The 25,521-nt window shown below is 36.7% G+C and overlaps 1 protein-coding gene across 1 annotated transcript in view; it reads left to right on the plus strand.

Annotated features, from left to right (window-relative positions):
* Positions 1–703: 703 nt before the first annotated feature.
* The window catches only part of LOC103506880 (pro-resilin-like), a 30,048-nt gene continuing 5,230 nt past the window's right edge, over positions 704–25,521 (plus strand). The window contains exons 1-2 of the mRNA XM_008471304.3: positions 704–864; positions 6,788–6,915. Coding sequence (XP_008469526.1) covers positions 6,817–6,915 — 99 coding nt within the window. The 5' untranslated portion in view covers positions 704–864; positions 6,788–6,816. The remainder of the gene's footprint in view (positions 865–6,787; positions 6,916–25,521) is intronic.

Below are 25,521 nucleotides of genomic sequence, written 5' to 3' on the forward strand. Positions count from 1 at the left end.
TAACAAGGAATGTTTTTAGTTTCATAGGTAAACATAAATGAAAACATAGATGATCAAGTCATCAGTATTTTAATTTTTGAATGTTGAATTGTGATAAGAAATTGAGGTTTTGGTACAATATGGTGAGGCTGTCAGATTAAACGAACGGAAATGCAAACCAGCCCAAATTTTTCGCCCTCCAGTGTATTGCTTATTGCAAGATTTTGATGTGCGGTTCTTTTTTCGATTATTAATTACCTTGGCTAATTTTGATTATGTGTCTAGAATCCTAGACATGTAATCGTATCTATTTAATTAACAAGGAATGTTTTCAGTTTCATAGGTAAACATGAATGAAAACATAGATGATCAAGTCATCAGTATTTTAATTTTTGAATGTTGAATTGTGATAAGAAATTGAGGAGCAGAATGGAAAAAGGGCCCTTGGGACAAATCGTTGTTTTGAGATATAGGGCTTTAAAGTTTTTGAACCGAAATAACACAATATGGTATGCACACAAGATGATGTAATTTTGTACATTCCTCATAGGATTTATAGGAATTTTAATCGCAGTGAGAAATTTTGGATGGCAACCCTTTTTTAACTGCTGGAAATGTTAGGATATTTCGGGGTTTATACCGTACGGCAATGCTCCAGCTTTGGCTCGCGAATACTTTTGATCTTCGGTATATAAGACCCATCCTCCACTTGCCTGTACTTCATTACTCAGCCTGTGCTTGTATTAACCACCTCAACTTAAATCTTTGTTTATAACTCTTCGCTTTTGTTCGATCTCATTTTCGTTCTTTTCGTACCACTTTTTCGAGTGATTCTTTCGGTCCCCCGGAGTGCCTTTATTGGATTTTTTACCCTTTTTTTCTACGGTGAGTGAAGTTGTGATTTTTTGATCTTCATTTTCGAAAGATCCTACCTGCAAAGTTTTATGGGGTCGAGTGGATTGGAGCACATCACATTTCTTCAGGCACACTCGATTTGTCAAGGGTCTAGGTTTACCTTGCCTTTGGGATCAATTTAATTAGAAGAAACCATTTACTGATGACAATTTAAAATGAAACTTTGGCAGAAAGCATCCCAACCGTACAAAGTCGTAAATCCTCTAACGCCATTCAACCTTGAACGAGCGTAACTTTCGACGAGAGTACAGAACCGGATTTCGGGCTGGACAGCGAAGTGATGAATTGATAAACAAACAAAGCTCACGCAGGGCAGATAGGATCTCTTGCCAAGAAAACCAGAAAGCAATTAATGAAATCAATAAATTTCCAATCAATAAGACTCGAAGAAAATATATAGAGAAATAGACATGGTTTATAATAGAAAATACTTACAGACAAATAGACATAGAAGACTAAGACTATACATAACCATAGTCACCAACACAAAAATAAATCTATGCGAATAAAATTTTATACTTTTGTCTAAACATGCCTATTTATGTGCCCCAGGGGTGTACTGGTAAAGGCCCTCACCTGGTAATGAAGAGGGCGAGGGTTAAATCCCTGCCGATGACGGACCTTTTTGAGAATTCGACAGCAATAGTAGTAGCCTCTTTGACAGCAATAGTAGGTTAAGGGACTCTTTAGTCCTTTAGATAGGCAATATTATTATACATTTTAAAATTATTACTTATGAGAAGATGAGATAAGCTCGAAGTAGTTATGCCGCTCAGACCAAAAATGGTTAAAAATAAATAAATAGAGAACCTGGAAAATTTTCTGAAGCTGACGGGATCAGAACTCAGACCCATCAATCCGTAGTGAGTCAGTTCACACATGTGCAGGTGATTAGGAGTAGTTATCTTGGGATAATGATAGATGTTCAAGTGTTGGGAAGATAATCCATGTGAACTGTTCAATGGTTGGTCAGGACCCAATGATATGGTAGAATAGATCACTTCAAACCATTAACCTGTTCTGTGTCCAAGAAATTCCTTAGGGTGATAACCTGATAACTTTTTTAAAGAGGTTTGATAGAGGGAGCTGTAACTGCTAAGGTCTTATCGTCCCGAAAGTGAAGAGAAAAGGAAGACAGGATAGGAGAAAGCCAGCCGTTCCGAGAACGAACCTTATCCTTTCAGGATAAAATCCGCCCCAGACGGGAATTGAACCCAAACCCTAGGGCTTACAATGCAAACATGATACCCTCCAAGCTAACTGGACTCAGACCCATCAATCTGTAGTGAGTCAGTTCACACATGTGCAGGTGATTAGGAGTAGTTATCTGATGATAATGATAGATGTTCAAGTGTTGGGAAGATAATCCATGTGAATTGTTCAATGCTTGGTCAGGACCCAATACCCAATGATATGGTAGAATAGATCACTTCAAACCATTAACTTGTTCTGTGTCCAAGAAATTCCTTAGGGTGATAACCTGATAACTTTTTTTAAAGAGGTTTGATAGAGGAAGCTGTAACTGCTAAGGTCTTATCGTCCCGAAAGTGAGGAGAGAAGGAAGACAGGATAGGAGAAAGCCAGCCGTTCCGAGAACGAACCTTATCCCTTCAGGATAAAATCCGCCCCAGACGGGAATTGAACCCAAACCCTAGGGCTTACAATGCAAACATGATACCCTCCAAGCTAACTGGACTGGCAACCTCGCTTTGTGGTTTCTTAACTAGAAAGGCTTTTAGCCATCTTTTACCAAGCTAAAGATCTTCACTTTGATAGTTACTAAACACAAGTGAACATTTTATCTTCACCTCTACAGGAGATTTTACCCAACATATCCGCAAAGGGGTTAACCGATAAATTATTAAACATAGCTGAAGATTTCGTGACGACTTATCAAGCTTAGGTTGGGAGATAGATATTTTGTTTCTTTTTCTTTTCGCCTGCAAAAGTGCAAGGCTGCCGCTAAATGTCACATGGGTACATATTTTTCTATTCTTAAAAAAATATAGAAAAGAATCCACACCACAAAGTCCAGTGGCGCCTGGTTATCCTTCATCGATGAAAAGAACCCATTCTCCAAAAGACAACTTTGGAATGATCAAAGTGATCATTTTTAAAAGGCGTTCAAATATGGATTCAAAAGAACCAATTTTCTTAAAAGCTATTTTGGGATAGTCGAGATAATGCACAACCCGGTGCACAGCCTGGGATCGGATCCTTTGATTATCCTCTTTTATACCAGGATTCTATCTGGGTTCTACCCGGATAGAATCCTATTTTGGTTACTTGGGAAGGAATTAATTTGTTTGAGATCCTTCGAAAAACGGAGGATTAGGATTAGCTATGGATTTGCAATTGTCTCTAAAATACTTACCAGAGAAGTTTCTACTGCAGAAAATGCCTTGAAATGCTATCACAATGCAGGGATCTTACCTGAAACAATAAAGAAAAGTAAGCAATCACTTAGTTAACACTAAAATAAATAACATAAAAGAGGAATCTATTTGTTTGAACTTGATCTTTCCAGTCGAAATAAGATTAAGTACAAATTTTTATGCCGACTCTGGGACTCGAACCCGGGACCTTCTGGCGCGTTACCACTGGGCAAACCGTGAAAAATATTTGCAATTTTTTGCCAACTCTTGGACTCGAACCCGGGACCTTCTGCAAGCGCGTTACCACTGAGCAAACCGTATCTATGCTTACACCACTGTTCTAGTTCCTAGTCATTCTCAATTTGAGCACCTTGGTCTAGCAATGTCGTGGTGTCATGTGATGGTGGAGAGATAATGACTTCTTTAAAGACTTTTAATTCTCATATTTTCCTATTTATGTATTTTTTTCCAACAGTGAGAGTATTTATATTAGTTTAAATGTCAGGAGGAGGGATAACCTAGCTAACCTAACTTAGCCGCCCGCCCGCATATTGTGTGCATAAAAAAGGCATCTTTGAATAATTGCAATCCGTCCCTGGTTATCTCTAATGGTACTATCTACTATACTGCAATACTGTAGCAAGATTTTTTTTTTTTTTAAGATGAGTGTTCCACCGCCGTTTTTATTTCGTAGCAATGGAACAACTGCTACATTAGACGCATGTGGCCTGTGTCATAGCATGCCCATCCCGTATAGTATGCCTCTCATCAGATGGGCGAGAAGAGACACAATACTTCCCATTTAGGTGCTGGGTGTTGGGAACACCAGAAAGTAACCCGTTGAAATATTTGCAATCGAAAAACGAGTACAATTTTTTGTCGATGGTGGGATTCGAACCCGACCTTCTGCATGCAAGCAAGCGCATTAACACTAGACCAACCGTGTCTGACTTGTAATTCTTCTCCATTTCAGGTTTGAGCCGAAGAAGGGGTTCTTCTGTCAAGTGCTGAATATGGAAATACCTAAATGCTTGTCACAAATATCGTTCCCCAATTGTTACACCTGGATAAATTTTATGACACCTAGATAAGATGAAAAGTCCAACCACTGCTCCACTGAGGTTGGTAATCCAAGGAAATGGCTCTTAATCAATTCCTTTTCTACTGCTAGCTGTTAGAATTTGAACAAGCTATGTAAATGGTTCAATTCAATAGTGGGCCTCCGTTGTCACTCATTTACAAGTCACAACTAAGTGACAATCCGCAATTACAATCGATATGCAGTCACGCATTGTCACCCGAAAGACAATGAGGATTTAAACTGCACATCCTTGCTCTTGCGGATCAAGGAGAAGAAGATCTCACATATTCCTGAGACAATACAAGAAGTCATGTAAAATAATTGCCTATAATGAACAATCACACAATATTGACAATTGGCATAACTAAAGTACATACCGGACAAGGAGTCTGACTGTTAAATGTACATAGTTTCCCTCTGTAAATACATAACTCTCAATAAATAAGTACATACCTCCCTTAAAAAGAATCACTTAATTGGTATAACAATTGCCGTTGTAAAGGACTATTGATGGCATTGATTAACGTGCAAAAACCCGCGGGGCATTTGAGAGGAGATGCAACCTTCACATTGAAAAAGAAATCTCCGTTTTCAAGAAGTTGAATGCTTGTCACAAATATTGTTCCCCAATTGTTACACCTAGGTAAGATGAAAAGTCCAACGCGTTAACCACTGCACCACTGAGGTTGGTAATCCAAGGAAATGGCTCTTAATCAATTCCTTTTCTACTGCTAGCTATTAGAATTTGAACAAGCTATGTAAATGATTCCATTTAGTAGTGGGCCTCCGTTGTCACTCATTCACAAGTCACAACTAAATGACAATCCGCAATTATAATCGATATGCAGTCACGCATTGTCACCCGAAAGACAATGAGGATTTAAACTTGCACATCCTTGCTCTTGCGGATCAAGGAGAAGAATAGAAGATGTCACACATTCCTGAGACAATACAACAAGTCATGTAAAATACATGCCTATAATGAACATTGAACAATCACACAATTGACACAACTAAAGTACATACATACAAGGACTCATTGTTATAGTTTCCCTATGTAAATAACTCTCATTAAAGTACATACCTCCCTTAAAAAGAATCACTTAATTGGTATAACAATTGCCGTTGTAAAAGACTATTGGTGGCATTGATTAACGTGCAAAAACCCGCGGGGCATTTGAGAGGAGATGCAACCTTCACATTGAAAAAGAAATCTCCGTTTTGAAAAAGGAGATCGGTGACAATTCTGTAGATTAGAAGTTCTCTTTTTTTTACTTTGATAAATCCGTGAGAAGTATAGTGTTTTTGAAGCATCTGAGCTTGCGCAAAGCCCAAAGTACATCACAACATGAGACTATAAACTTGCAGGGTTAATACACAGTTCACATTAAAGTGTGTCCACACATAGTCGACCGGCCGTCGATCGATGTCGACTGAACCGTCCACACTCCCTCGATAACATAGATTCTCCAAATCGATCGACGGACGGTCAACTATGCTTAGACACACCCAGAGGTGTGTAAAGAGTGAGTGAGTTATAAAAAAGAACCGTTTTCAGTAGAATACTCATTTAAAGAGTCAGATCCCAACTCTCTATAAATAGATAGTTTAAGAGTGAGTGAATCTGACCCATTGACTCACTCACTCTACATCTCTGGTTCAGATTAAAATTAGAGATCACAGGTGACACTTCTTTACTTTTGAAAGGTTTTAAACTTTGATAAATCCGTGCGAAGTATGGTGTCGTATGAACTTTGCCCTGTCCTTTGTCTGATTTGAACAATGCATTCGATTGCATAACTTTCATCATTAAGTCCAATGACACAGGGCTCCAATATGAAAATAAAATGTATAATAGAAGTAATCGTAATAGGTACTCGTAATTATGCAGATCTATTCTCAGTGACAATTTGTTCTACAAATTTACGAAGCGTGTGACTGTTGTTTTAAATGTTTGGGGCCATTGTTTCTATTAAAGCTGTACCACATGAATATTATTGGTAACTATACCAAGAAAAAAATTCAAATTCAAAGGTTAAAGGCCATCTCGACAAAACCACCTCAAGGTAGTCCGATTTGTGCTTTCATATCTTTCTTTTTGCTCTAATAAGGTTTTAAACAACCGAAGCGGGAGGAGTCATGTACTGTGACGTCATCGCCAACGGGAGCGAATACCGTGACGTCAGAGTTTAAGATTTACCGGTATTTTTTAAATCGATTTATCTCCAGATCTAGAAGTCGTAGAAGAAAAAGAAAAATTCCCTAGTTTCTCATTTTTTCTGCTCTTTGACTTAGAAACCTCATTCAAGTAAGCGCAACTGCTTTATTCAATTACTAGGTGTTGTGGTTCTGGAGATAGAGCGATCAGTGTGTGAAATATGAAATGTGAATGGATCTTGATTTTATAATATAAGATTCAACCCTTTTTTCTTCACAGCTAGTCAAACCTCCCACACATATCTCAAAATGCAGAAAGTCCTGTGTAGTCTGTTATTCGTCAGCTTCGTCGCCCTCGTCTCCTGCCGGCCCCAAGTAGAAGACCCAGCCGGCGAGAAACCATCACCGGTAAGTTTCTTTCATAGGGGAGGGGCAAGTTAGGACTTTTTCAGTCAATAGAGTACCCATGTTTCCCTTCTTAGAAATTGTACTAGTATGTATAGTAGAGTGAACTTTAGAATTTGTGCAGAAAAAGGCTCCTACGAAGTATCCAAAGGCACCTGATCGGGACCAAAATCTAATAAACTTTTCTTTGTGCATAAATGTTTTTTGCCAAATTTCATCAAAATTGGAACACCGCACAGTTTGAGAGTTATAGTGAAACAAGAAACAAGTTTTTTTTTTATATATAGTTTAATTATTGTTTTCACCCTGTAGGTATATTTTTTTAGCGTGGGAGATCATAGAGTTCAATATGTCACAGAGAATTTTCGTTTTATTGGCCAGTCAGATTAAATTATCGTACATCTTCTGGCCAATATTATTATTATTGTTGTCACTATCTAATCTATCTATTTAACAAGTAGTTTATATTGTGGCTTTTGATTTTTTGAGCATGTCTAACATCCTCGAGTTGATCTTCATTTAATATAACGTTTATGACTTTAACAAGTTTGATATAGGACTTTTGTGCATGTCTCCATCATGAAGTGTTATGGTTTACCCATGACTTTTGAACGTGTCTAGCATAATAATATGTTTAACGTTGATGTGATCATCAAATTATTCCTACTGAGCCCTTAAGGCTCATTTATCATACCTAAATAGATTGTTAATACAGGGTTTATACACTTTTCCCGGAATTAAATTCCATGACTTTTCCAGAAAATTACCATGAGTTTTCCAGAAAATTAGAGGGCGAAAGCACTTAAAAATCAGTTAAATTACCCCTTCATTTAAATAAAATATGCAATATGCAGAACGTCGTAATGACCTTTGTGACCTTACAAGACGAGACAGGGTGTCTGAAAAGTTTCGTGGGGTTAGTGACGATAGTTCAATCTTCTTGCCATAACTTAGAACAAATGTAGCTCAAATTCAGATCATTTGTGGACCCCTATAGAGAGAAAATGTCTGATTTTGAATTAATCTATCACCCCTTAATATACTATCAAGTTTTGGACATCCTGTAATAGACTTTGTGACTGGGAGCAAAGGGACTACAGTCTCATTCTGGCAAGATAAACAAGGTATATTCTACTGGCCTCTTAATGAATTTGGAGTGTTACCAGTTACCAGTAGTCTGTATGCCTTCGTTGTTGTTGTTGTTGTTGTTGTTGTTGTTTTTTTTTTTAATCAAAATAATGGAGCTACAGTACTTTCAAAACACCTAGTATCAGCTTTTTTTTAAGATCCTCGTCTTCTAAATATCTATGTGCGTATTATTTAGACTCGCACTTCGTGCTCGGGAGGGGGGCTTCGCCCCCCTCCAACACAAGTGAACATTTTATCTTCACCTCTACAGGAGATTTTACCCAACATATCCGCAAAGGGGTTAACCGATAATAACTGGACTGGCAACCTCGCTTTGTGGTTTCTTAACTAGAAAGGCTTTTAGCCATCTTTTACCAAGCTAAAGATCTTCACTTTGATAGTTACTATTATTTATTATTTATTTATTATGGGACTGGTTGCTCCTCTCCCAAGAGAGTATGCAATTAACACTGCGACCTCTGTAGATCTATTGTGCGTATAAACCCTGTAATACAAACTAGATATGTACAAGTACATGAGTATTCTCTTATTTAATAATGCGTATGGAAGGTTAATTGATTTTAATTTCCCACTTACAAACAAATACGTAAATCCATTTTTATAAAACAAAACCTTTTGGTATCTTAAGTTTTTGGTGTTGGTGCTTTAAAAATAGATTGTTTTGGAAAAACTCTATTAATCTGCTTTTAATATGACTTGAAAAGAAAAAAAAAATCACACTTTTCATTGTATCGAACAAGTGACAATTTTTGGTTTCCTCTAAAATATTTTTTCCACTGCACATCTACGCAGATCCCTTGTCATTCAATTCAAAAAGATTGATATTATTCCAGAACTTTTTCTATCATTGAATCCAAAATTCAAAATGCACCAAAAAGTTCGTCCTAAACAACCTTACCTAAAGTTATTTGAGCTTTGTGACTTGAATCTGCGGCTTAACTGCTCGCTGACCATTTATTTTTGACCCACTAAAAATACAGATATAAAAAGTCTTGCAGAACACTCCATTAAGTTTGTTATAAGAGCAGGAAGTACCTAAGAGTTCAAAAGTCAAAAGATGATTCGGTCAAGTTGCAAACAACTATTGGAGATAAATCGTAACATAAATATAAATACCGACTTTAACTTTAATAAAATATAAATAGTAAACATGGTAGTAAAAATAAGGTTTACAATAAAATTTATAGAATCTTGGCAGCAATAAAATATATTTCCTCTTAATACAGTGTGGTACTTTGTTCTTTATAACTAAGATAAGATTTATAACCCGTTTAGTTTAGTGAATTTTACTATAAAGCTCACTCAAAAGGGCTACGCGCAGCCTACAAAGGCCCAATGAGGACCCAAAATGATCAGTGAATTTTCTATGTAATATTTTGAACATGTTTTCAAAATTTAATCAAAATGGGATAAGCTTCTTGAAGATGAACAACTTTCCTGTGCCCCATTAGTTTCGGAAATAAGAGAGAAAAAATAGGGGAGGGGCAAGTTAGGACTTTTTCAGTCAATAGAGTACCCATGTTTCCCTTCTTAGAAATTGTACTAGTATGTATAGTAGAGTGAACTTTAGAATTTGTGCAGAAAAAGGCTCCTACGAAGTGTCCAAAGGCACCTGATCGGGACCAAAATCTAATAAAATTTTCTTTGTGCATCAATGTTTTTTGCCAAATTTCATCAAAATTGGAACACCGCACAGTTTGAGAGTTGTAGTGAAACAAGAAACAAAAATTTTAGTTTTTTTGAAAAAAAAAAAAATGAGTTTAATTATTGTTTTCACCCTGTAGGTATATTCTTTAGCGTGGGAGATCATAGAGTTCATTATGTCACAGAGAATTTTTGTTTTATTGGCCAGTCAGATTAAACTATCGTACATCTTCTGGCCAATATTATTATTATTGTTGTCACTATCTAATCTATCTATTTAACAAGTAGTTTTTTATTGTGGCTTTTGATTTTTTGAGCATGTCTAGCATCCTGGAGTTGATCTTCATTTAATATAACACTTAATATAACTTCATTTAATATAAAACGTTTATGACTTTAACAAGTTTGATATAGGACTTTTGTGCATGTCTCCATCATGAAGTGTTATGTTTTAACCATGACTTTGAACGTGTCTAGCATAATAATATGTTTAACGTTGATGTGATCATCAAATTATTCCTACTGAGCCCTTAAGGCTCATTTATCATACCTAAATAGATTGTTAATACAGGGTTTATACGCTTTTCCCGGAATTAAATTCCATGACTTTTCCAGAAAATTAGAGGGCGAAAGCACTTAAAAATCAGTTAAATTACCCCTTCATTTAAATAAAATATGCAATATGCAGAACGTCGATGAATATGAGGGGGAATGCGCCGCAGGCCATTCTTCGGAAAACTTGATATTTAATTTGAACTTTTAATTTTTGACCGGGTTGCAAAGTCCGTGACTTTTCCAGGTTTTCGTAAAATCTTCACGATTTTCCATACTTTCCCATGACTTTTTGGCCGATTTTCAGATTCCATGACTTTTCCAGTTTTTTCAGGTTGCGTATAAACCCTGTAATACAAACTAGATATGTACAAGTACATGAGTATTCTCTTATTTAATAATGCGTATGGAAGGTTAATTGATTTTAATTTCCCACTTACAAACAAATACGTAAAACATGAATATAAATGTATTGTGTATTGTTTACAATACTCTGACAACCACACAATACATGTGACACTGGAAGTAGGTAAATACCTATATCACGTGGTAGAACTGACACATCCACTACTTCGCTGCAGGACACCGAGGACTCGGAATTTACTGAATTATTTAGGGCCAGGTCTACAGTGTCATGTTGAATTTTGTTGATCTGATTTGGTGGCAGACTCCACCTCAGACCGTCTGATATAGAAAAGAATCCACACCACAAAGTCCAGTGGCGCCTGGTTATCCTTCATCGATGAAAAGAACCCATTCTCCAAAAGACAACTTTGGAATGATCAAAGTGATCATTTTTAAAAGGCGTTCAAATATGGATTCAAAAGAACCAATTTTCTTAAAAGCTATTTTGGGATAGTCGAGATAATGCACAACCCGGTGCACAGCCTGGGACGACAGACCTAGGTCTGTCGGAATGTGAGTGCCGGAAAAAGCTTCCAACTTTAGTCTTCAGACCGTCTGAGACCTAGGTTTTTTCGCCACACACGTTCCGACAGACCTAAGTCTGTGAGACGGTATGTGTCCGAGTGGCTGGCATTTGGGCGTTTTTGACGCATCTGGGGCTTACGCAAAACCCAAAATACATTCCAACATCAATAGAGTAGGGATGGTAACTGTATCCACTGCACTTAACTTCATTTACTTGTATGGAGCTTACCAAGTGTTCAAAAGTTCAATAATGTATTCGAACATGACTGGGGGGTCAATAGTTCACATTAAAATACAGGGTGGTTCGTGATTTGCGAACCACGCTTATATCTCAGAAACGGCTGGGAATTAAGGAATGAAATAAACGGCATCATGTAGCGAGAAACCATCACCGGTAAGTTTCTTTTTTACTCTTCCAAGAAGAAGGAACCCTCACCGGTAAGTTTCTTTTTTACTCTTCCAAGAAGAAGGAACCCTACGGCCCTACGGGGCCCCTAAAGCCTTCAGGTCGGATTGAGTCAAAAATCTAATACAGGATTTATACGCTTTTTCCCAAAATTACATAATGTAATTTCATGACTTTTCCAGGTGCTAGAAAAAATCTCTTACTTATTTCAACATTAGAAGAACCAAGAATGGTAGGTATAAAATTTAAAGCTTTTCACAAAAACTAAAATTAGTGACAAAATATGCCTTGTAAAAATGACCTAGTCCTATATGCAAAGAACAATCAAAGGAAATTGCCAAAAATAAGCAATTATCTCTGACATTCAAACCAGAGTTGCCAAATATGTATGATAGGATAGGTACTATTATTTAAAAAAAATAAAAAAAATAATAATAAATGAAACTAAAATTAGTAATTTTGCAACTTAAACAACAATATACAACATCTTTACAGCTTATAATGTAGAATCTACAACATCCTCACATCTTCAGTCAGGGAGGTTTAAGATCCCTGATATTCTATTGCTGTAACTGATTGGGTAATTTTTAAATTAATAACTATAAGAAGAAAAAAAAACTCCTACTTACTTAACTTATTGCACGACCACTTTTAACATGCTAAAATATACGAAGCAAATAAATTTAATGCAAATGAAGCTATATTATAAATTGTTTTCCCCCCTTGTATTAGGACGCTCATTTATTTTATTTTATTTTTTCTCTAGGTACATATAGGTATTCAAGGTAGATTAGTGTGTTGACTGCCGAGGTCTTATCGTCCCGAAAGCGAAGAGAGAAGGAAGACAGGATAGGAGAAAGCCAGCCCTTCCGGGAACGAACCTTGTCCGTTCAGGATAAAATCCGCCTCGGGCGGGAATCGAACCTAGCGCTTACAAAACAGACGCGCTACCATCCAAACCAACTAGGCTGGCTTTATTATGTTGATTCGATCAGAACTAAAGTTAGCTTCAACTAGTGACTTGATTCACTAAAGATTTGCAATTTAAAGCAATTTTTACTTTGCTTTTTTTCGATTCACAATAATTTTACTTATTGAAAAATTATTGCAGCAATACGTAAAGGATTAGGAAGAAGATTGCAGATTGGCTTAGATTTCAAGAAGTCTCAGACGTTTTCCAAGTCAGAGGACATTGTTTCATTTGTCTGTCTATTGTCGGCGATTTCGACACGTGAATTCTGAATTCTTTCCCCAAAAAAAGCCACCACAATGAGATCATCGCGAACTTGACTGCAGTCACCCTAGGACACCGACTGGGGAATAGTAGGATCTGGTATATAAGACCCATCCTCCACTTGCCTGTACTTCATTACTCAGCCTGTGCTTGGATTAACCACCTCAACTTAAATCTTTGTTTATAACTCTTCGCTTTTGTTCGATCTCATTTTCGTTCTTTTCGAATCACTTTTTCGAGTGATTCTTTCGGTCCTCCGGAGTGCCTTTATTGGATTTTTTTACCCTTTTTTCTACGGTGAGTGAAGTTGTGATTTTCAAGCTTTTATGAAAGGTTTTTGGACTTTTTGGTTCCAGGAATGGATTTTATATTTGAGAATGGCTTTCGAGATGTGGAGGAGACCCTTGAAGCTTTTATGAAAGGTTTTTGGACTTTTTGGTTCCAGGAATGGATTTTATATTTGAGAATGGCTTTCGAGATGTGGAGGAGACCCTTTTTTGGATTTCAAAGTTGCATAGTGTTTTCATTTAACCCCATTATCCCTCTGAAAATTTGTTTACTTACATACTTCAGTGTTTCAAATGTAATGGTGTCTTTCTTTCTTTTTTCCATTTTTATAAAACAAAACCTTTTGGTATCTTAAGTTTTTGGTGTTGGTGCTTTAAAAATAGATTGTTTTGGAAAAACTCTATTAATCTGCTTTTAATATGACTTGAAAAGAAAAAAAAAATCACACTTTTCATTGTATCGAACAAGTGACAATTTTTGGTTTCCTCTAAAATATTTTTTCCACTGCACATCTACGCAGATCCCTTGTCATTCAATTCAAAAAGATTGATATTATTCCAGAACTTTTTCTATCATTAAATCCAAAATTCAAAATGCACCAAAAAGTTCGTCCTAAACAACCTTACCTAAAGTTATTTGAGCTTGGTGACTTAAATCTGCGGCTTAACTGCTCGCTGACCATTTATTTTTGACCCACTAAAAATACAGATATAAAAAGTTTTGCAGAACACTCCATTAAGTCTATTATAAGAGCAGGAAGCACCCAAGAGTTCAAAAGTCAAAAGATGATTCGGTCAAGTTGCAAACAAGTATTGGAGATAAATCGTAACATAAATACCGACTTTAACTTTAATAAAATATAAATAGTAAACATGGTAGTAAAAATAAGGTTTACAACAAAATTTATAGAATCTTGGCAGTAATAAAATATATTTCCTCTTAATACAGTGTGGTACTTTGTTCTTTATAACTAAGATAAGATTTACAACTCGTTTAGTTTAGTGAATTTTATTGTAGAGCTCACTCAAAAAGGGCTACGCGCAGCCTACAAAGGCCCAATGAGGACCCAAAATGATCAGTGAATTTTCTATATAATATGTTGAGCATGTTTTCAAAATTTAATTAAAATAGGATAAGCTTCTTGAAGACAAACAACTTTCCTGTGCCCCATTAGTTTCGGAAATAAGAGAGAAAAAATAGGGGAGGGGCAAGTTAGGACTTTTTCAGGCAATAGAGTACCCATGTTTCCCTTCTTAGAAATTGTACTAGTATGTATAGTAGAGTGAACTTTAGAATTTGTGCAGAAAAAGGCTCCTACGAAGTGTCCAAAGGCACCTGATCGGGACCAAAATCTAATAAAATTTTCTTTGTGCATCAATGTTTTTTGCCAAATTTCATCAAAATTGGAACACCGCACAGTTTGAGAGTTATAGTGAAACAAGAAACAAGTTTTTTTTTTATATATAGTTTAATTATTGTTTTCACCCTGTAGGTATATTTTTTTAGCGTGGGAGATCATAGAGTTCAATATGTCACAGAGAATTTTCGTTTTATTGGCCAGTCAGATTAAATTATCGTACATCTTCTGGCCAATATTATTATTATTGTTGTCACTATCTAATCTATCTATTTAACAAGTAGTTTATATTGTGGCTTTTGATTTTTTGAGCATGTCTAACATCCTCGAGTTGATCTTCATTTAATATAACGTTTATGACTTTAACAAGTTTGATATAGGACTTTTGTGCATGTCTCCATCATGAAGTGTTATGTTTTAACCATGACTTTGAACGTGTCTAGCATAATAATATGTTTAACGTTGATGTGATCATCAAATTATTCCTACTGAGCCCTTAAGGCTCATTTATCATACCTAAATAGATTGTTAATACAGGGTTTATACACTTTTCCCGGAATTAAATTCCATGACTTTTCCAGAAAATTACCATGAGTTTTCCAGAAAATTAGAGGGCGAAAGCACTTAAAAATCAGTTAAATTACCCCTTCATTTAAATAAAATATGCAATATGCAGAACGTCGATGAATATGAGGGGGAATGCGCCGCAGGCCATTCTTCGGAAAACTTGATATTTAATTTGAACTTTTAATTTTTGACCGGGTTGCAAAGTCCGTGACTTTTCCAGGTTTTCGTAAAATCTTCACGATTTTCCATACTTTCCCATGACTTTTTGGCCGATTTTCAGATTCCATGACTTTTCCAGTTTTTTCAGGTTGTGCATAAACCCTGTAATACAAACTAGATATGTACATTGTACAAGTACATGAGTATTCTCTTATTTAATAATGCGTATGGAAGGTTAATTGATTTTAATTTCCCACTTACAAACAAATACGTAAAACATGAATATAAATGTATTGTGTATTGTTTACAATACTCTGACAACTACACAAACAATACATGTGACACTGTAAGTAGGTAAATACCTATATCACGTGGTAGAACTGACACATCCACTACTTGGCTGCAGGACACCGAGGACTCGGAAGTTACTGAATTATTTAGGGCCAGGTCTACAGTGTCATGTTGAATTTTGTTGATCTGATTTGGTGGCAGACTCCACCTCAGACCGTCTGACAGACGTAGGTCTGTCGGAATGTGAGTGCCGGAAAAAGCTTCCAACTTTAGTCTTCAGACCGTCTGAGACCTAGGTTGCAAGCTTTTTTTCCGCCACGCACGTTTCGACCTAAGTCTGTGAGACGGTATGAGTCTGAGTGGCTGGCATTTGGGCGTTTTTGACGCATCTGGTGCTTACGCAAAGTCCAAAATACATTCCAACATCAATAGAGTAGGGATGGTAACTGTATCCACTGCACTTAACTTCATTTACTTGTATGGAGCTTCACAAAGTTACCAAGTGTTCAAAAGTTCAATAATGTATTCGAACATGACTGGGGGGTCAATAGTTCACATTAAAATATTAGAGATCGGTGACAATTCTGTTGATTAGAAGTTCTCTTTTTTTACTTTGATAAATCCGTGAGAAGTATAGTGTTTTTGAATCATCTGAGCTTGCGCAAAGCCCAAAGTACATCACAACATGAGACTATAGACTTGCAGGGTTAATACACAGTTCACATTAAAGTGTGTCCAGTGTCCACACATAGTCGATCGATGTCGACTGAACTGTCCACACTCCCTCGATAACATAGATTCTCCAAATCGATCGACGGACGATCAACTATGCTTAGACCCACCTTTAAAGGTGTGTAAAGAACACTGTCACACCTTTAGAGGTGTGTAAAGAGTGAGTGAGTTTTAAAAAAAAGAACGTTTTTCAGTAGAATACTCAGTCAAAGAGTCAGATCCCAACTCTCTATAATTAGATAGTTGAAGAGTGAGTGAATCTGACCCATTGACTCACTCACTCTACATCTCTGGTTCAGAATGTTCAGATTAAAATTAGAGATCACAGGTGACACTTCTTTACTTTTGAAAGGTTTTAAACTTTGATAAATCCGTGCGAAGTATGGTGTCGTATGAACTTTGCCCTGTCCTTTGTCTGATTTGAACAATGCAATCGATTGCATAACTTTCATCATGAAGTCCAATGACACAGGGCTCCAATATGAAAATAAAATGTATAATAGAAGTAATCGTAATAGGTACTCGTAATTATGCAGATCTATTCTCAGTGACAATTTGTTCTACAAATTTACGAAGCGTGTGACTGTTGTTTTAAATGTTTGGGGCCATTGTTTCTATTAAAGCTGTACCACATGAATATTATTGGTAACTATACCAAGAAAAAAATTCAAATTCAAAGGTTAAAGGCCATCTCGACAAAACCACCTCAAGGTAGTCCGATTTGTGCTTTCATATCTTTCTTTTCGCTCTGATAAGGTTTTAAACAACCGAAGCGGGAGGAGTCATGTACTGTGACGTCATCGCCAACGGGAGCGAATACCGTGACGTCAGAGTTTAAGATTTACCGGTATTTTTTAAATCGATTTATCTCCAGATCTAGAAGTCGTAGAAGAAAAAGAAAAATTCCCTAGTCAAACCACCTCAAGGTAGTCCGATTTGTGCTTTCATATCTTTCTTTTTGCTCTAATAAGGTTTTAAACAACCGAAGCGGGAGGAGTCATGTACTGTGACGTCATCGCGTACGGGAGCGAATACCGACACGTCAGAGTTTAAGATTTACCGGTATTTTTTAAATCGATTTATCTCCAGATCTAGAAGTCGTAGAAGAAAAAGAAAAATTCCCTAGTTTCTCATTTTTTCTGCTCTTTGACTTAGAAACCTCATTCAAGTAAGCGCAACTGCTTTATTCAATTACTAGGTGTTGTGGTTCTGGAGATAGAGCGATCAGTGTGTGAAATATGAAATGTGAATGGATCTTGATTTTATAATATAAGATTCAACCTCTGCTCTTTGACTTAGAGACCTCATTCAAGTAAGCGCAACTGCTTTATTTAATTACTAGGTGTTGTGGTTCTGGAGATAGACCGATCAGTGTGTGAAATATGAAATGTGAATGGATCTTGATTTTATAATATAAGATTCAACCCTTTTTTCTTCACAGCTAGTCAAACCTCCCACACATATCTCAAAATGCAGAAAGTCCTGTGTAGTCTGTTATTCGTCAGCTTCGTCGCCCTCGTCTCCTGCCGGCCCCAAGTAGAAGACCCAGCCGGGGAGAAACCATCACCGGTAAGTTTCTTTTTTACTCTTCCAAGAAGAAGGAACCCTCACCGGCAAGTTTCTTTTTTACTCTTCCAAGAAGAAGGAACCCTCACCGGTAAGTTTTTTTTTTACTCTTCCAAGGCGAAGGAACCCTACGGGGCCCCTAAAGCCTTCAGGTCGGATTGAGTCAAAAATCTAATACAGGATTTATACGCTTTTTCCCAAAATCACATAATGTAATTTCATGACTTTTCCAGGTGCTAAAAAAAATCTCTTACTTATTTCAACATTAGAAGAACCAAGAATGGTAGGTATAAAATTTAAAGCATTTCACAAAAACTAAAACTAGTGGCAAAATATGCCTTGTAAAAATGACCTAGTCCTAGTCCTATATGCAAAGAACAATCAAAGGAAATTGCCAAAAATAAGCAATTATCTCTGACATTCAAACCAGAGTTGCCAAATATGTAGGATAGGATAGGTACTATTATTTAAAAATAAAAAATAATAATAAAAGAAACTAAAATTAGTAATTTTGCAACTTAAACAACAATATAAAACATCTTTACAGCTTATAATGTAGAATCTACAACATCCTCACATCTTCAGTCAGGGAGGTTTAAGATCCCTGATATTCTATTGCTGTAACTGATTGGGTAATTTTTAAATTAATAACTATAAGAAGAAAAAAAAACTCCTACTTACTTAACTTATTGCACGACCACTTTTAACATGCTAAAATATACGAAGCAAATAAATTTAATGCAAATGAAGTTAGAAAATTACTCAACTACCAAGCACCTATACGTCAAAACAATGAGGTCCTTCAACCACGACATTCGTATTAGTGTATTCCTCAGACAGCACTTTATCAATCAGATCTATGCATATATTTTCGGCTAAAATTTGGTATAGGCGTACGCTATTAGGAATACATATTAGGTATTCCTATGTTTCATTCAAATGGGTAGTCATATCGCTTCCACCAACCTCCAGATCCGAAGTCCACCTAACTACTAAACCACTAGGTTAAGTTTACGCATTTAACGATTAAAAATTAATAAATAAAAATCACGTTCACACTAGGTTCATTCATTGAACATTACTACACAAAACATACACAAACACCTGTTCAAGAACTTGGACTAACTATAATCTCACATGTTTCTCACACAATTCAGTAATTCACGACTTGTGTGTTCAAAAGCAAGGTTAATAAAACTCAATGTATATCAGAAGAATATGATTGTACTTTGTATATTCGTATATCTGTCTATGTAGGACTGATCGCCGTATTGCATATTATGTACAAATTAGATCTACCTATGTACTATTTATTGTAACATAAGGCCAGCTACTCACTATCAGGTAGACCTGATGACAGGTATACCTGATCAGATCTGCCTGAAAGTGTATGTGCTCATCCGGTATCAGGTAGACCTGACAAACGGACCTTTTCAACCGTACCTGTCAGGTCTACCTGATAGAGTGTGTGCTCATCAGATATCAGTGCCTCATATCACCAAAGTATGGAAAAGTATCTTACAAGTGTAATAGCCAATGGTAAAGCAGAATCCGTCAAAACAATGAGGTCCTTCAACCATGACATTCGTATTAGTGTATTCCTCAGACAGCACTTTATCAATCAGATCTATGCATATATTTTCGGCTAAAATTTGGTATAGGCGCACGTATAGTCCTTAGAACCTAGAAGAGATATCAATCAGACAAGATCTATGCATATATTTTCGGCAGGTTGGTATGGACGTATTTTTAAGAAGTTATAGGATACCGAATTAAAAATTTCTCAAGTATATCTGTGCTCATGAATATTATTGGGAAAGACTTGTGCATGAAATGAAGGTTTTCAAGGGGTTTGATAGAGGGAACTCTAACTGAACTCTTACCGTCCCGAAAGCGGAAAGACAGAACAGGAGAAAACCAGCCGTTTCGAGAACAAACCCTATCTGTTGAGGATAAAATCCGCCCCGGGCGAGAATCAAACCCGCGATCTAGCGCTTACAAGGCAGACGCGCTACCCTCCAAGCTAACCAGGGAACAGAACAATTAAAGCTAAAATTAAGTATTCTGAGGATACCATCGTATAGTTAGGAAGTGCTTAACTATGCCTAGACGATTAACAATTAAACAAGGAAATAAAAGCTAAAATTAAGTATTCTGAGGATACCATCGTATAGTTAGGAAGTGCTTAACTATGCCTAGACGATTAACAATTAAACAAGGAAATTACAACTTTTAATTGTTTCAAGTACTATTATTCCAGCATATTAATTTGCGCGAGTGTAAGCCTGAATGGATTAGACGCAGGAAAATTGTAGGATACAACTATTTCTACATTTTTTACATGTTTGTGTTTATTTGACCCAGCACCTAAATGGGAAGTATTTACGTGTTGACCCAGCACCTAAATGGGAAGTATTGTGTCTCTTCTCGCCCATCTGATGAGAGGCATACTACGGGATGGGCATGCTACGACATTCCGGAAATTGCCATGTGCTGAGTGGGCATAATTATGTATATGTACAGAAAAAATAAATAAAACCAAGTACCTAGTGATAATACAGATCTTAAGTACAACGAGGCACACTTGATATAAAAGTGGTAAAATATTAGGTACACTTGCTATAAAAGACAAGTGCCTGATAATCAGGAAGACGTGTGTTCCATCCCGGCCTTACATTGCACTTTTTCCACCCCTGATCACCAAAGTTCACAAACGTCGTGTGTGGCTAGAAAGTGGTTGAGTGACCACACCACTGCTTATTCACGCATTCAAAGATCCGAAACATTTTAGACAAATGAATTCCTCTAACGACTTCCTCGTTTGGGATGCAAAATATCAAATATCACATTGAATTCAGCAGTGATATAAGAGATAGGCGCAACTACAGGTCTATCATTTACCTTGGAGGCACTGGATACTGCTTAACTAATATTTTCAGTAGATGTGTATTGTATGTATTACATTCATCATCAGTGATACATAACTCGCGGGCCTTGATGGTTTTTGCGGCCCGGCAAAAGGTAGAATACCAGAGAAAAGGAATTCTCTTCATGAGGGCATAAGAGACTCACATAGTTTAGAAATATTCAAGACCTTCCTAGTGAAATATCTCGAAGGCTCAGACTAAAAGAAAAATCAATAGTGGTAGAAGAGCTCCTCCAGAACCTCACCAGTTAAAAGAAAGCAAGAACGAAATAAAATGGAAATGTTACAATGGACATAATATCCACTAATAAAATATTAACAAAAAAGGCAGGATTTGGAAGGAGTATTTTTTGGTCCCCTTTTGAGGTCCAAGTAGACTAGTAGAGGCTCTTTTTCCGAGAGAGTCCTACTGTTTACAGGACCAGTATTTACTCTCTAAAGAGAGAAAAAAAAATATTTTATTATTCCAAGAATATGCGGATAAATCAACAGGTGCCACGCCCCAGACCAAAAATCTAGCCTAGCAAACATTAAAGCGCAAAATTTATTTTGCTACAGAAGCAGTATTCCAAGAAGACATTTTTTGGACCTCTCTTTCGAGGAAATAAAAATGGCCCGCTATATCTCATGTGTTTAGGACCACTGGCAAGTACTTGAGGAACCTATAAGCACTCTATCATTCAATTCAACATCCGTTAATGAGCAATGCGTCTTGTGATATAACCGTTTGTCGGCCATCAATCCACAACGCGAATGTAATTTACGTTTGGATCCTTTTTTAATTCATTAGGAATTAGGATGATAGACAGTTTCAAGAGGATTTCTCTGTTCACATAACACGGGCGAATAACTGAACGAAGTGAGTTTGTTCATGTTTTATCGCGATGTTTTTTATAACAAGCCCGAAAGTTTGTGTTTTTTTGGGTCGTTTTTTCGAATGGATATTGGGCCCAGTCAGGGAACTATAAAAGGCCACTTTCAGCTTCTAGTTATTTACCACTTTTAGTTCTTCTGTCTAAGACTCTAGGATCTTGTAGGTACCTACTTTGAAGATTATGCCAAGTGTAGCTAACACTTGGCATGCCAAATAAGCTAAAACTATTAAGTACTTCGGAGCCACTTTTCCATCATCTGAACAGCTTTGTAAATAGTCCGGGCCTGTTAAACAAACATACTAGCAAGTACGGTTAGTTACTTCAGCATTTATTTACTTTTTGGTACCCATATAGGTAGATATTACTTATTGAGATACAAGATACTAGGTAGGTAAATACTGCAGCACTGCAGGCAGTACGTTATTGAAGAAGTACCATTAAAGTGTTCGGCAATCCCCCTACGGCCCATGGGTGTGACGCAAAAACGACTTGTAAACATGTAAGCAAAACCCTTCCATTAATTACTCTCCTCAGCTAATTATTCTATTATCGCGTGCTGCTCCCTGACGGCCGTCTCATGACTGTCAACTACTATGTCGACACATATTCTGTACCAAATACATAAGGACCTTGTGTATACTGCGGGAGTAAAGGGACTTTTCAGTCTCATTCTTGCAGTGTAAACAGGGTATATTATATTTTATTCTACTTCTTCCCTCAGCTAATTATTCTATTGTTTTCTTTCCACTCAGGTAAATACTACGTGCTCCTGCCTGACGGCCGTCTCATGACTGTCAACTACTATGTCGACGGTGAATCTGGATTCGTCCCCACCATCTCCTTCGAACCCAACTCCAGCCCATTCGGCAAGGGAAGATAAGCGCCCCAAACCCGTCCATCCAGCCTCATAAACAACACGGAGGGCCATTCCACGATAGACTTCTGAAGAGATGTGTAAAGAGTGAGTTATTAAAAAGAACTACTCTTTTCAGTGAACTACTCAGTCAATGAGTCAGATTCTAACTCCCTATTACTATTATTATATAGAGTTGAAGAGTGAGTAGTCCACTGAAACGAGTAGTTCCTTTTAACTCACTCACTCTTTACACATTTTCTGCGCAAGGATTGGGAAGTCATCCGTGAAATGGGCCTCAAGAGGGGCATTCCGCGAAAGACTTTCAAAACTTGACAATTTTGTACTGTTTTAAATTAATTTTCTACTATTATTATATAGAGTTGAAGAGTGAGTAGTCCACTGAAACTAGTAGTTCCTTTTTATAACTCACTCACTCTTTACACATTTTCTGCGCAAGGATTGAGAAGTCATCCGTGAAATGGGCCTCAAGAGGGGCATTCCGCGAAAGACTTTCAAAACTTGACAATTTTGTACTGTTTTAAATTAATTTTTCATTGGGATGCTACACTCTGCCTAGGCAAAGCATCTACAGGGCAAAAAAATTCATTTTGACCCTCGTGCAGAAAAAGTTGTTCCATTTTTTCTGTATCAGGAATCAGGATTGAGAAGTCTTTCGTGGACAGAAAAAATAAATAAAACTAACTACCTAGTGATAATACACAACTTAAGTACAACGAGGCACACTTGATATAAAGGTGGTAAAATATTAGGTACACTTGCTATAAAAGACAAGTGCCTGATAATCAGGAGGACGTGTTCCATCCCGGCCTTACATTGCACTTTTTCCACCCCTGATCACCAAAGTTCACAAACGTTGTGTGTGGGTAGTAAGTGGGTGAGTTACCACACCGCTGCTTATTCACGCATTCAGAGATCCGAAACATTTTAGACAAATGAATTCCGTTAACGACTTCCTCATCTGGGATGCAAAATATCAAATATCACATTGAATTCAGCAGTGATATAAGAGATAGGCGCAACTACAGGTCTATCATTTACCTTGGAGGCTGAGTGAATACAATTAAAATTTTATGCTGATTCCAAAAATTAAATAAAAAATGGGGGTTCCCATAAGAGTGACCTATATTTGGCAAAAGGATACTGCTAATATTTTCAGTAGATGTGTATTGTATGTATTACATTCATCATCAGTGGTACATAACTCGCGGGCCTTGATAGTTTTTGCGGCCCGGCAAAAGGTAGAATACCAGAGGAAAGAAATTCTCTTCATGAGGGCATAAGAGACTCACACAGTTTAGGAATATCCAAGACCTTCCTAGTGAAATATCTCGAAGGCTCAGACTGAAAGAAAAATCAATAGTGGTAGAAGAGCTCCTCGCTCCTCCAGAACCATACCCTTACCAGTTAAAAGAAAGCAAGAACAAAATAAAATGGAAATGTTACAATGGACATAATATCCACTAATAAAATATTGACAAAAAAAGGCAGGATTTGGAAGGAGTATTTTTTGGTCCCCTTTTGAGATCCAAGTAGACTAGTAGAGGCTCTTTTTCCGAGTGAGTCCTACTGTTTGCAGTATTTACTCTCTAAAGCTAAAGAGAGAAAAAAAATATTTTATTATTCCAAGAATGTAAGAATAAATCAACAGGTGCCACGCCCCAAGAAACGCTAGACCAAAAATCTAGCCTACCAAACATTTAAAGCGCAAAATTTATTTTGCTACAGAAACAGTATTCCAAGAAGACATTTTTTGGACTACTCTTTCGAGGAAATAAAAATGGCCCGCTATATCTCATGTGTTTAAGACCACTGGCAAGTACCTACTTGAGGGACCTATAAGCACTCTATCATTCAATTCAACATCCGTTAATGAGCAATGCGTCTTGTGATATAACCGTTTGTCGGCCATCAATCCACAACGCGAATGTAATTTACGTTTGGATCCTTTTTTAATTCATTAGGAATTAGGATGATAGAGAGTTTCAAGAGGATTTCTCTGTTCACATAACACGGGCGAATAACTGAACGAAGTGAGTTCATGTTTTATCGTGATGTTTTTTATAACAAGCCCGAATGAAATAATTGTATTTCATTATTTCATAAGTTTGTGTTTTTTTTGGGGTCGTTTTTTTGAATGGATATTGGGCCCAGTTTCTAGTTATTTACCTCTTTTAGTTCTTCTGTCTAAGACTCTAGGATCTTGTAGGTACTTTGAAGATTATGCCAAGTGTAGCTAACACTTGGCATGCCAAATAAGCTAAAACTATTAAGTAGGTACTTCGGAACCACTAGTCCATCATCTGAACAGCTTTGTAAATAGTCCGGGCCTGTTAAACAAACACACTAGCAAGTACGGTTAGTTACTTCAGCATTTATTTACTTTTTGGTACCCATATAGATAGATATTACCTATTGAGATACAAGATACTAGGTAGGTAAATACTGCAGCACTGCAGGCAGTACGTTATTGAAGAAGTACCATTAAAGTGTTCGGCAATATAAAAAAGAAAATGATGAAAATAAAGATTAAAGAATAATGGGTGTATGTTTGCAACTTTCTTGTAATCCGCCTGTAACTTTTTCTTTTTTTCCCAATTATAATAATGGGTAGGTCTTTAACTTTTTTTTCTTTTCTCAATTACTTAATGAAATAATTATACCAGCATATAATTATGATATTTTACACGTGATGTGTGATTTGTTAAGTCTATAATGGGTGTATGTTTGCAACTTTCTTGTAATCCGCCTGTAACTTTTTTCTTTTTTTCCCAATTATAATAATGGGTAGGTCTGTAACTTTTTTTCTTTTCTCAATTACTTAATGAAATAATTATACCAGCATATAATTATGATATTTTACACGTGATGTGTGATTTGTTAAGTCTATTGTACTATCGATTTGAATGTTAAATAAGTACCCATTGTATGTGTTGATAATGGCATGTAACACCATCAATAACATCAAAATATTCTAATATTTAGATTATTAGCAATTCAGCTATTCGAAAAAGAAGTATGTATTTAAAATAGGTTTGCGTCATTGGTCCTTGAGGTGT

This window comes from Diaphorina citri, unplaced genomic scaffold (genome assembly GCF_000475195.1).
Source record: "Diaphorina citri unplaced genomic scaffold, Diaci psyllid genome assembly version 1.1 scaffold13, whole genome shotgun sequence".
Lineage (NCBI taxonomy): Eukaryota > Metazoa > Arthropoda > Insecta > Hemiptera > Psyllidae > Diaphorina > Diaphorina citri.